This window comes from Triticum aestivum, chromosome 6D (genome assembly GCF_018294505.1).
Source record: "Triticum aestivum cultivar Chinese Spring chromosome 6D, IWGSC CS RefSeq v2.1, whole genome shotgun sequence".
NCBI classification, from domain to species: Eukaryota; Viridiplantae; Streptophyta; class Magnoliopsida; order Poales; family Poaceae; genus Triticum; species Triticum aestivum.
Window position 1 is genome coordinate 179420957 of NC_057811.1, and position 13545 is coordinate 179434501.

At 50.2% G+C, this 13545-nt stretch overlaps 1 protein-coding gene across 1 annotated transcript; it reads right to left on the minus strand.

Annotated features, from left to right (window-relative positions):
* Positions 1–6846: 6846 nt before the first annotated feature.
* LOC123144383 (serine/threonine-protein phosphatase PP2A-3 catalytic subunit) lies at positions 6847–11491 on the minus strand. Its single transcript, XM_044563500.1, has 6 exons — positions 10999–11491; positions 10261–10375; positions 9526–9634; positions 9365–9442; positions 8466–8657; positions 6847–7510 (listed from the first exon to the last, which is right to left on the minus strand). Exons 1-6 carry the CDS (start codon positions 11249–11251, stop codon positions 7337–7339), a joined length of 921 nt encoding a protein of 306 aa, XP_044419435.1. The 5' UTR covers positions 11252–11491; the 3' UTR covers positions 6847–7336.
* Positions 11492–13545: the final 2054 nt, after the last annotated feature.

Sequence of the window (13545 nt, forward strand, 5' to 3'; positions counted from 1 at the left end):
CCTAGCATATTGAACACGCAACTTTCCCCCTCCGGTACATCTGTCCGAAAACGCGAAACACCGGGGATACTTTCCCGGATGTTTCCCCCTTCGCCGGTATCACCTCTTACCGCGTTAGGGCACACCTAACACCGTTGTTTGCTTTGTCATGCATCGTTATGCATCTGTTTGCATTGTATTCATTGTTTCTTCCCCCTCTTCTCTCCGGTAGACTACGGGACCGACGCCGCTGCTGGTGCCCCGACCGACTACGCTGTTGACGACCCCTCCTTGCCAGAGCAACCAGGCAAGCCCCCCCCCTTCATCACCATATATCGCCTATTCTACTATCTACTGCTTGCATTAGAGTAGTGTAGCATGTTACTGTTTTCCGTTAATCCTATCCTGATGCATAGCCTGTCCTTGCTACTACTGTTGTTACCTTTACCTGCAATCCTACATGCTTAGTATAGGATGCTAGTATTCCAACTGTGGCCCTACATTCTTGTCCGTCTGCCTTGCTATACCATCGGGCCGTGATCACTCGAGAGGTGATCACGGGTATATACTTATATACTTTACATGATACATGTGGTGACTAAAGTCGGGTCGGCTCGAAGAGTACCCGCGAGTGATGCACGGATTGGGGGCTGAAAGGACCTTTGTCCCAACGGCCCTCTGTGTGGATCTTTGTGGCGGAGCGACAGGGCAGGTTGAGACTACCTAGGTGAGAGGTGGGCCTGGCCCTAGTCGGTGTTCACGGTTACTTTAATAACACGCTTAACGAGATCTTGGTATTTGATCTGAGTTGGGTCGACGTCAGCGAATGAGCGGCGCGCGCCGGATTGGACTGGAATGCCTACTCTTGTATAAGGGAGGCTAGGTCTGCTTCCGGCCGCGTACGCAACGTGCAGGCGTGCAATGGGCGATGGGCCCAGACCCCTGCGCGCATAGGATTTAGACCGGCGTGTTGACCTCTCTGTTGAGCCTAGGTGGGGCTGCGACGTGTTTATCTTCCGAGGCCGGACATGACCCAGGAAAGTGTGCCTGGCCAGAGGGATCGAGTGTGTCGGGTAATGTGGTGCACCCCTGCAGGGAAGTTTATCTATTCGAATAGCCGTGATCTTCGGTAACAGGACGACTTGGAGTTGTACCTTGACCTTATGACAACTAGAACCGGATACTTAATAAAACACACCCTTCCAAGTGTCAGATACAACCCGGTGATCGCTCTCTCACAGGTCAACGAGGAGAGGATCATCGGGTAGGATTATGCTATGCGATGATACTTGGTGAACTTACCTTCTACTCTCTTCTATATGCTGCAAGATGGAGGCAGCCAGAAGTGTAGTCTTCGGCAGGACTAGCTATCCCCCTCTTATTCTAGCATTCTGCAGTTCAGTCCACCGATATTGCCTCTTTACACATATACCCATGCATATGTAGTGTAGATCCTTGCTTGCGAGTACTTTGGATGAGTACTCACGGTTGCTTTTCTCCCTCTTTTCCCCCTTTGCATTCTTCTCGGTTGTCGCAACCATATGCTGGAGTCTAGGAGCTAGAGATCCCGAGGATGATTCTACGTGGAGTTCGGCTTCGAGGAGTAGTTAGGAGGTCCCACGCAGGAGGCCATGCCTTTTCGATCGTTGCTACTTTTGTGCTAGCCATCTTATGGCAACTTGTTTAACTTATGTCTGTACTCAGATATTATTGCTTCCGCTGACTCTTGTGTTTTCGAGCTGATGTATTCGAGCCCTCGAGGCCCCTGGCTTGTAATATAAAGCTTGTGTTATTTTAATTTGTGTCTAGAGTTGTGTTGTGATATCTTCCCGTGAGTCCCTGATCTTGATCGTACATGTTTGCGTGTATGATTAGTGTACGGTGAAATCGGGGGCGTCACAGGTACCGATGTGCTAGGGTTAGGGTAAAACCTCAACTCGGTTTGACCGATTACGCAAACTCGATGAGACCGATTTTGGTAATGAGCAAACAGAGAGTTGGTCAAGCACACTCGGTGGGACCGATTGCATATCACGGTGGGACCGAAATAATTGCAACACGAAACAGAGAGTTTGCAAACCCATCTCGGTGAGACCGAGATCCCATCGGTGAGTTCGAACTGATTAGGGTTTCTGGCAGTGGCTATGAAGTGAACTCGGTGGCGCCGGATAGATCAAATTGGTGGGGCCGAGTTTGACTTTAGGTTTAGGACATATGTGGAAATGAGAAAGTGGTTGAGGACTTTGGAGCATATCACTAAGCACTTTGAGCAAGCAAGCCATTAAGCAACACCTCATCCCCCTTTTAATAGTATTGGCTTTTCCTATGGACTCAATGTGATCTTGGATCACTTAAATGAAAATGTAGAGTCTTGAGCTTTTGCCAATGTTTGTCCTTAACATCTTGAAGGGGTTCCACATCCTTTTGTCCATGCCACGCCTTTGTTGAAATTTCTGAAATACACTAGATAAAAATATTAGTCCAACAAGAGATATGTTGACATTAATTACCAAAATCACCCAAGGAGCACTTGTGCTTTCACCTTTGGTTAGACAAATGATTCTCGATGCAGGGCACGTGCCGGTCAAGATGTTATTTGGACACATCCCCCACTTCGGTAGTAACAAGCACATCTCGATGGGTGACTTCCAGCGCACAAATTAAGATCATATCCGGTACTAACACAAATACATGGGTGTAAGCACTAAGACTCACACCCGCTCCTCTTTTTATTATAAGTGTTTAATCACAATTTGCTTGATTGATCTGGTCAAAAGCTGAAATTAATCCTTTGACAAAAGCTTGCTAGAAACCATCGCTTCAAGGGGACCTTCCTCTCGTGGGTTCGATAACCCAGGGTCACCTCTGGGGAAATAGGTGCGGGATACTTTATGTTCCTTTACCATACCACTAAAAGGAGGTATCAGCAGAGCTTCTCCGGGCCTAGAGTTTTGTGACAACGACCTTAGTCGGCGGTGGCAAGGTGTAGGTGGCAGGTCCCTAGGTCGGGCCTCTGGACCTGGCGTGGCAAGCACGCGAGCAGTGCGGCGCGACTCTATGGGGTGCGGCTGTGGCTTCTTGGCTGCGCCCCGGCGGATCCTGGCGGCGGAGGCTGCGGGCCGGCACGACGGCATCCTTGGTCGGCGGTGGCAAGGTGTAGGTGGCAGGTCCCTATGACGGCGCCACTAGCCCTACTCGACGCGTTCCCCTATGATCCCTATCCTGGTTTGGCTGGTGCTTCCCTACTTCGACGGTGACGATACGTGGTTCCCCTCTCGGTGTTGGTGGTCCTCTCCGACTATCTGCTTCTTCGTCTCATGTCTGCCCCTGCTTCGATGGTCTTTGAGGGTTTGTGGTCATGGGCTGGGGCGAAATCCTTGCTCTGACAATGGCGACACATGAGGGTTACCTCCATGGAGGCGCTGTCATGGCCCTAAGTGGACCCTCTGATCACGGGCGGAAACCATTGGTCCAGTTTGCTGGACAAGGCAACGTCGATGTCTCAGCGCCCTTCCCTTCTTGAAGGCACCGCTTGGGTTGCACTTGCAGTCCCCACTTTGGCAGCTGAGGATGGTGGCCTCCCCGGTCTTTCCGACGAGGCTTGTCGGCATTGCGTTGTTGTTTTTTTCTTTTGCGGGGAATTGAGGGCTTCTATTCAATCAAAAGGGCTTCAGCACTATCAACCATAAGGCTAGTGACCAAAAAGCCAGGAAGGGAGTCCGTCCAACACTCTGTCACCTCTAATGTGCATGCGTAGCACATGGGAGTTTCTATTTACATGACGAATAACAAAGTAGGTAAAAGAAGAAGCTCGCATTGCGTTGCTCTGATGTGGGCTGCGGGCGTGGGCGTTTGGGGCGCAATGAACACCGGCGTCGACGTTTACAAGACGATGGCTTCTTTAGAGCATCTCCACTCGTTCGCCCCCCAGCGCATAGGTCGGCACTCTTTCGGGCGCTCGCCGGCGATTTTTAGGCCCTGGGGGCGATCTACGTCCCAGCCACGCCCCCGGGTGCCGCCCCCAAGGCGTCGCAAATTCAAAGTTGGTCCGTTTCCAGCTCCCAAAAAAGCCACCAGTCCGGTGATCAGCGTCATTCGGCGATCACGTTGCCACAATTCGGCGATCAAATAACAAGTTCGGCATGCACGTTGCCACAATTCGGCGATCAAATAACAAGTTCGGCGTGCAAAAGAAAGGACGGACGCGTCGCATCGAGCTCAAACGGCGGTGTCGGCCTTCGGCGTGCGAGGGTTGGTCGGCGTCGGTGCGCCTTCTGTGTTGGGCGTCGTCGAGGCATCATCGCTCGGGCTTGGCGGCGGCGTAGGCGGCGGCGGCGTGGGAGTTGGCGCCGCGGTCGACGGCATCTGGTTCAGGATGAGGCCACGCTCCGCCAGGTACCACGCCTTGACCTGCTCGTCCATCGCCGACATGTCCGCGCCGCCCATCAGGAAAGCCAGGTCGGTGTTCCTCTTCTTCGCGGCGACGTTGGTCCGGAGCAGGTCGAGCTTGACGGCGTTGTTCGTCATCAACGCCGAGCACCACGCCTCGGTTTTCTCTTCCCGCTGGGCAGCCCGGGTCTGGGCGTCGGCGACTCAATTCTCAATGGACTCTTGCACACGCGCGGTGGCCGACTCGGCGTGTTTCCCCTTCTTGGCCCCTTTGTTGCCGTCCGGACGCCCGTCGGCCGCGCCGGGCATGCGTGTCCGGCTTGTACGTCTCCTTGGCCTTGGCGAGGGTGTGCCTGGCATCCGCCCATTTCTCACACTTCTGGATCCGCTTGAAGATGTGGAGGTACTTGAAATCTTGATCGCTGCTGTCCTGGCGAAACATGGCGAACATCCGCACCACCTGCGCCAAGGAACAACAGTCGGCGGGCACGAACACGACGAAAGAAAAAGGGAGAGACCGGCGTGCCATACCTGATCCTCAATGCTGGCGCCGCTCTCCGGGCGAGCCGCGATCTCCTCGACGATCCCATGCCATTTGTTGCACGCCGTTTGGAAGAGCCCCCAATGGTTCGCCATTGACTTCGACCCGCGCTGCATGTAGACGCCTTTGAAGTAGGGGTTGACGAGCTTGCGCTCGTCGAACTCGGCCTTGATAAGCTCCCAATACGTGTCGATGCTCTGGTTCGTGCCGGTGATCGGGTCGAGGCAGACGACTTTCCACGCTTCGACGAGGCACTCGTCCTCCTTGGACGCCCACTTGATGCGCGGCTCGCCATTCCTGGCCGCCCGCTTCTTCTTCTTCCCTTTCCTTGCCGGAGCAGGCGCCGGCTCCTCCTCGTCCTCGTCCTCCTCCTCCTCCTCTGGCTCCTCCTCGCCATATCAAGCTCGCCGTCCATGTCGCCGTTGAGGCCCATTGCGTCCTCTTAGGTAGTGAACCCGGGGTAGGCGGCGGCGGCAGCCGAGCCGGTCGTGATGATGTCGTCCATGTCGGCCTCCTTCGCGTCGGTGTCGCCGAGATGCGACGAGGAGGCTTCTGAGAAGAGCAGCACGCCACGGCGGAGAGGTGGTGTCAGGGAGGCTGCGTAGGTCGGCGATGAGTAGGTGTACGGAGGGTACTGCACGCCGGCGAAGGCAGGCGAGGGCGTGCGCTGGGCCGGGTGACCATGCGGGAAGGTGATGTTGGGGTTGAACCCGCCGTGCGCGCCGTCGGCGTAGCCCGGCGACGGCGTGCAGACCCAGGGTTGTGGTGACGACGAGAAGCCGGCCGGAGACCCGACGCTTTGCTGGCTCCAGGACGCGTACGGGTCGTGGCCGCCCGGTGGATTCATCATCCCCGCGTGAGCCGCCTCGGCCTGTTCGGCCAAGCGCTCCGCCTGCTCCGCCACCGCCGCAGCCGCGATCGCCGCCCTGTCCCGGTCCTTCTTGGCGTTCGCCTTGTTCCGCCGGTCGGTGGTGACAGCCTCTCGGCGCTGAACTTCCGCCCTCCAGTCGGCGTTCGACATGCCCGGGGGCTTGGACGGCGGCGCCCTCTGCTTCCTCTGCTTCGGCTGGGCGGCGGTGACGGTGGCATCCGTCGCAGCGCGGGGGACCACGTACTTCTTTGGCGGCATGGCGGCCGGCTGGGAAGGAAGGAGGAGGAGATTGGCGGGAGGAATGAAGAATGAGAGGAAAGCCGAGGGGGGAAGCGGGAGGAAATGGTGGGAAAAGGGCCTCCTCTCGCCGACAGAGCGGCCCCACGCCCCTTTTCATTTCTGTCGGCGCCCCAGGCGACCCCCGGACGCTTGGGTTCGGCTCGGGTGCGCCGGCTGTTATTTCGGCTCAAACCGGCGCTAAATGAGATCCTGAGGACGTGACTGGAGCAATTTTCGTCCGCCGACGCTAAAAAATCGACTGAGAGGGGCATGTTGAGAACGCGGCCGAAGATGCTCTTAGTTCCGGCCGGGTCCTACCATCGACCTACCAACTCTCCTAGCCACATGAGAAGGTGTCTGGCAACAGTTGACGCAGCCTTGAGGCTCTGAGTCTAGCTGCCTCGCCATTCATTGTTGGTGTGCCCCTACTGCAGAAAGGTTGTACATATACTGTATTCTCTTCCTGTTCAATGAAATGAAACGCTAAATCTTTTACATTTCTTAAAAGAAAAAAAAAGGCCAGAAACAGATCGGTTGCATATTGGGTAGCGTGCCCACCTTGCACATACGAAAAAAGTAAATTTTACCAGGATATGAATATAGATCAGTTGTTTGCACAATTCAAAATGGATATTAGCACCTGCTCCCTCCATCCAAAAAAGCTTGTCCCTCAAATGGTTATATCAAGCACCAAGTTAGTGCTAAATACATTCATTTGAGGACCAAGCTTGGGACAAGTTTTTTTGGATGGAGGGAGTATCTAGCATTTATAGGACAAACACCGACATAATACTCAGGTCCAAACATATATTTCCCATTTATAGGACATCACATCAAACACATTATAATACACCGACCAACATACACATAGGGGCAAATGCAAGTATCGCCAGGAGGGCCTCCCCGTCCATATGAAAATTATTCAGTTATATCCAGATGATGCAGAGAAGACCTTCCTTCAGGCAAGCATCCTGCTCAGACCCAAAGGAAAAACAATAACAGAGGCTAACATAACAAATCCCAATGCAGCTTCCCTCCATTGTGTACCAACAATGCAAAATGGAAGCACATCAGGAGAAAAAAAATCAGAGCATGTAACTTTAACATCTCGTGTAAAGATCGAGAAGCAGCAAAAAAAGATCTCCAAACAAAAGAATTGATTGACATACAGCTCGGGCCCCATGGAGCCCGTATCTAAGGACACAAGATCTACAGACTCCGACGCTGCGGAGGAGAGGAGCATCAGCACCGTTAAGTTAAACAGGTCAACACCACAATTACAAAAAGTAGTCGGGGGTCTTGCGTGTTGTGTCAGGCTCGATTTGCCGAGGCGCTGGGTCAAACTGGAGGAAGTTATGATCCATGTTTTCCCCAATCTCAAGAATCGCGGCCATGTTACCACATCGGTAACAGTAGTTTGGCGCGCTGAAGACCGTCACAACATTCTTATCCTGCATGAGAAAATCAGAACACAGTAATTATTCAACCTTCCTATGTATGCCACCAGAACGAGTATAAAACCTTGCCTAACGCAAGAATGCATGAAAATTTGCATTCACGACTGTTAATTTAATAACCACAGGTCATGCTACAAGATACAACAAAGCAAATCGCTATTTGATGGTTTTCTGCTTATTTAAGCACCAAAGCAAAAGGCTTGCACATAAAGGATGATGCAGTTTCCAATATTTTAATCAAGTTCCCTAATATTTTTCTGATGATACGTTAAAGTGGGATGAGTGATACTTTGCTCATTTCCCTTGGAAAATGCAGTCGACAGGGAATTAAAATCTGCCTTGTGATCCTGTTTGATGCAGGATTGGACTTATATGTTCCCTCCACTTTACACCTTTGTCTGTGTTCCCTTACATACACGATATGGACCTCAGTAATCTACACCAGTTGGCCCACACAGAGAACCATAGACTATATGATTAAGCAATAGGTTGATTTGGTCCCTACAGAAACTTGGATAAAAGTTGTTTTAGTATTTTTTTTTTCTTTTCAGGGAGGCTTTGTGCATATTGAGGAATATGTAAACGCATCAGTTTATAATTTAACACAATTATAAGTGCGATGGTATGTAACCTTAATTAACTTTTAACCAAAGAACTGGAAAATTCCAGATTCATGCCCCCTAAACAAATACTCCCTCCGTCCCATAATGTAAAGACGCTTTTTGACACTATTGTAGTGTTAAAAAACATCTTGCATTATGAGACGGAGGGAGTAATTAACAATTGCACTTCGAATTTGTTCATTAGATATTCAAGCAACTTCGACAGAACGATTGTGCTCAGACTTTTCAGTAGGTATTTTCTGTGAATGACTGCAATTGGTTAATTAATTGCAAGATAAAATAATGAAATCATTTTTTTTTTCCAATGATGTGTTCTGAACACCAACCTGGCACCAATTGAATCCTTCCATTACAAGTTGATGTGCCCTTGATATAAGAGAGAGGCCATTTGTATGGTTGAACTGTTGCGCAATATCTTGCCCAAATGTATAACCTGCTCCTCTTGGTGAAATCCCCCATCCACATCGATCGTCTGGATCAGACCACAAAAGATCACACATGGGCCCTTCATGAGGAACCTGCAATCATTATGAGAAATATGTGATTAAATTGAGAATAAACATTTTGCAGCGAGTCCAGTTTCTTCCTCAATAATCATGGAAACAAGTCACGACTTGAGACTTAACAGATATCATGGATATCCTTCATAAGCACAACAGGTATCTATTAGAAATATAATTATATACAGCCACCCACTTCATGGTCAACAACTCAACATTACAAACTGTAGAGCTCTAATCCTCAGAAGACAAAAACTACATTTATTCAGTATTCTAATAAAAAAAAGATGGTAAAGGACATCATGTAGATCCACTGCCACAACTCAGTAATGATTTATCAATAATAAATATTTTCCATCAGAATTCCTAATGCCACCTCACTGAACTAAATCAAGTTTTTCGGATTGATATTTTATCTGAATCTTTTCGGATTGGTTGCGAGATCTTATGGGTTTCACCTCTAGCCTACCCCAACTTGTTTGGGACTAAAGGCTTTGTTGTTGTTGTTGTTGTTGTTGTTGTTGTATATTTTATCTGAATTAACATCCACATGATGTGAATCAAAATACAGGAAAATGTATGTATCACAGAACAGTTTTTATTGCATATACCTGCCTAGTGCCTAGGTAATACAAATAGCAAAGATCGCCACCCGTGCATGCTTCTAAATGGGAAACAAGAAAAGAGCACTAGTTCATAAAGACAGCGATAACTTTGCTGTTTACCTCTTGTATGCGATCAAGAGCACGAATGTTATCTAATGTATCCAATGATGGAGAGAGACCACCATGAAGGCAGAACACCTACAAATAGGTGTTTCCCATATGTCAGGCATATATATTAAATAAGCCTGCACTAGTTGTACAAAATTGCATGAATAACAAACCTGGTTTTCTATAAGAGCCGTGAGAGGCAAATAATCAAACAGGTCTGTAAAGTACTTCCATACATTTGCATTCCCATATTTTCGCAAGCACTCGTCATAAAAGCCATATCTGTAGCAAAATAGTCGATGTCAACAACTAAGTTGTAGCACAACAGGTGAACATTTTGCCGAATAGTACCATTATAGTTTTCATGAATTTCCCCAAAATTTTACTAACACATCTGTATGAAAATTAGTACTACTCAAAAAACATAAATGTGAAAACTATACTCATTTTAGGATCTAGCTGGAAGTTTTGCTGTGATCAACCACGTAAATACGTCTAGAAAGTAGGTAGATCATAACTACATTTTACCAAGACTATGCTCAAAGTGTTTTGTTACTTGGTTACCCATAGAAGACAACTTCAAATAACTTCATGCACACGTAACTTCACCAACACATTTAATGTTAAGCAATAATAACTTGAGTTCCAGTAACAAGACAAGCTGCTTTGTAAATTCTAAAGGTCGATCATTGCCTTAGCCATAGTGCATCAGATGATACCCGATGTGGCAAAATACATCTCCAAGATTTAGTCAATTAGACAAGTTAATTCAGGATCAAACAGGCTAGGAAAGATCAAAAGATTACATGTTGAATGCCATCACTTGATAGTTGTTACATCAAGCGGGGAAGTACTCAATAATAAGGAACTGAAATCAGCAATCCAAGTGTAGAAGGGCATAAACTCACACTTGAGTGATTTGTCTGCTCTCATGATTTCCTCTCAATATCGTAATTCTGTCTCTGTAGCGAACTTTCAAAGCCACTAACAGCGAAACAGTCTCCACCGAATAGTAGCCACGATCTGCATTAAGAGCAATATTATAGATTTATCCATATTGGGAATGACACAAGATGGAGTGCATCTAAAACTAAAGATGGAGTGCACCTGGTATCATTAAGTGCATCTAAAACTACATTTAATTGCCAACAAAATTATACATCCTCACGTCTTGCGGAAATTGTTGACATCGAACAGAGACGGTGTGAACCTTTTTTTGGTCGTTCTCAAGCACCTGGTATCATTTATGAGAATTCTTTCTAGCTACAAACCTACAGCCCTTAAAATGGTATCTACGAGGACCTTTTGTTTATTGACAACGTATCTAGGAGGACCTAAAGATAGGACTCGCACAAAATCCTTGTAAGCTATAGGTCGAAACAAGACATAAGACACGTAGCCAGCACAGGATACCACCATGCGAACCTAGAGAAGTAATAGAAGCTACATACTGTACATACTAATAACCAGCACAAACGTCTGGAAACGAATTCTCCTGACAAGAAGAACCGCCGGCTGAATTCCGTGTAGGATCTACTATAAAGAAGCCATATTTGCCGCAGCAATCCCTAGAGATGGACAAAAATCGAGCGTTCAAAGGGCGGCCGCCCGCACGCACGCGAGAGGCGAAAGGAGGCGAGGCGTACCGACGTAGTCGCCCATGAAGAGGTAGTTGGTGTCGGGCGACTCGCCGCCGATGCGGAAGAGCTCGATGAGGTCGTAGAACTGGCCGTGGATGTCGCCGCAGACGGTAACGGGGCAGCGGACGGGCTGCACGTTCCACTCCTCCATGAGGATGGCCTTGGCCTGCTCGCAGAGCCCCTTGACCTCCGCCTCCGGGAGGTGCTTGCACTCGCGCAGGTGCGCGATCTGCCGGTCCAGATCCCCGTGCGGCGGCATCTCGGCCGCAGGAGCGGGCTACGGCTCGCGCGCGCGGTCGGCCGGTCGCCGGCGAGGAGGAGGGAGGGGCTAGGCCGGGGCTAGGGTTTGCGGGGGATCAGCGGAGGGGGAGGGTGTGGAGCAGCTCAAGCCTCCATTTTTCGCTTTGTTTTATACCAAGCGAGATTTTTCTTCGCCTCCAACACTCGCAGGCGTACACAACGACCGGGGCGGCTGTGCTGCCGCCTGGCTGGGCTGGCTTGCTTGTGCTGTTTCTGCGAATTGGTGGTTTTGGAATGGGCGGACTGTAATTTGGTCCAAAGGAAAGGTGAGCTGGTCAAAATGGCTGGATATGCGTTGCCGACCACGAGACTTTGATCCCACATGCTTAAACGCAGCTGCGGTAATCGAGCACACACGCGTGAGCCGTCTGATGTCAATGGACGGTTCCACGCAGCTGCGGTAATGGAGCACACCCGCGTGAGCCGTCTGATGTCAATGAACGGTTCCGCGTCTAGTGGAACGGTTGAGCGTCTTGACGCACGTGGTGACACAGAGACGTGTCCGATGTATGTTTGGTGGTGGGCATGTCGTGGTTCTAAGTCTCACAGTAGAATGGGGGGTAGGGATGTAGAGGCAAGATCCTAGCTATGTAGAAGTTGTACGCACGAGTTTTACGAGTTCAGGCCCTTCTCGGAGGAAGTAACAGCCCTACGTCTCGAAGCCCGGAGGCGGTCGACTGGATTATATGCGTGTGTGTTAAGGGGGGTGCGAACCCTTGTCTCAGAGGAGGGGGTGGCTTATATAGAGTGCGCCAGGACCCCAGCTCCCCTCCGTTACACAAGATTCAATGTACATAAAGCGAGAGCATTACAGGTAACGCTAATAATAAAGTGCTATAAATGATCATTAAGTCTATGAGTAAACGCCCGACCGTTGCTGCGCGGAGTGGCTTTAGGTCTTCTGCACGTCGGGTGGTTGAGTGGTCGATTGACCTAAATAAGGCAGGATCTCCGAGTGAATTGTAGGTCGAGTGGATTGCACTCGACACCTTTGTTGAGCCCTCTCTATTTGCTCTTGAACTTCTTTGCTTCTAGGACAAGGACCTTAGGTAGGGCGTATAGGTCAGGCCTATTACCCTACCCCAGGTCTATGTCCTCATCATTAGACCCCGAATGGATTGAGGTCCGAGTGAAAAGAAGGTTGAAGTTGATCTTGCTTTGACTCTTGCCTTTCTCAAGAATTCATCTCTGAACGGAGGCTAGTGTTGGAACTTCGGCTTAGTTTCATTCGCCTTGATCGATTTAGAAATTGCCGATTGGTTTTTATAACGTCACCCGTCGAGTGTTGTCTTTGACGCGAAATCTTTGGCGCGATCGGTTGCAGAGGATCCCGGATTTTGCGGGATTCGAAATTTCGGTGGAAGCGCGCCAGGCGGAGCGTGCCGTGGTAAGCGGAGTGGATAAACAGGACGTTTTGATTTCTGCGCCACCTTTTTCGCCGCGTATCCCGTGTGCGACTGTTGCGGGATTTGACAGGATCGCCCGGACCCACGCGTCAGCCACTCGGAAGTGGGCCTTTAAAAGCGGCAAGGCCGAGGCGTCCACACTGTGCGTGCCTATTCTCCTTCTTCTTCCTCTCGCTCCTTCACCTCATCCGGCTTCTCCACTCTCGACGCCTCCGCTCCGCCGCCATGGGGAAGGAGAAAACGGCGGCGCTGGAACGCGTGAAGAAGGCGACGGGGGCGGCGAAAGGCAAGAAGACGAATCGGGGATCTTCATCGCGCTCGGGGCTGCCGCGGGGTTGGATCCAGGGAGATTGGATCCGATCCTCGCTTCAGCGGGAAGACTTGGATGATATGGCCGAGTTAGGTCTGATCGTCCATGAGTCCGCGCAGCTGCCGGAGGGGGAAACGGAGCCACAGCCGCGACCGGGTGAGTGTGTTCTGCTTGCCACTCATGTCGACCGCGGTTTCTCGCTTCCTCCGCACCCTTTTTTCGAGATTTTTCTTGAATTTCTTCGGGGCTCAACTCCATCATTTCACTCCCAACACCATCACATACCTTGCCGCATTCGTGTCCATGTGCGAGAATTTTCTGGGGTGTTAACCGCACTGGGGTCTTTTCAAGCACATTTTGACCATCCGCCCCCAAACAGTGAAGAAAGCGAACTCGAACGACGAGAAAACCCATGTTATCCAGATGTGTGGGGGTCTGGGTATTCAGAAGAGGAAGAGGAGTTCCTTCCCTTCGATGACTCTTCCTGAGTTGGTCAGGGGCTGGCAGTCGACCTGGTTCTATTGCCAGGATATCGTG

What these genes read in the sequence shown, in the direction of transcription:
- LOC123144383 (XM_044563500.1), bottom strand. Translation starts at nt 11,251, where the DNA reads ATGCCGCCGCACGGGGATCTGGACCGGCAGATCGCGCACCTGCGCGAG. An exon ending in CTCTTGATCGCATACAAGAG is followed by an intron (nt 8,658 to 9,364) that starts GTAAACAGCAAA and finishes TAATGATTGCAG; the next exon opens with GTTCCTCATGAAGGGCCCAT. An exon ending in AAGGATTCAATTGGTGCCAG is followed by an intron (nt 7,511 to 8,465) that starts GTTGGTGTTCAG and finishes TTTCTCATGCAG; the next exon opens with GATAAGAATGTTGTGACGGT.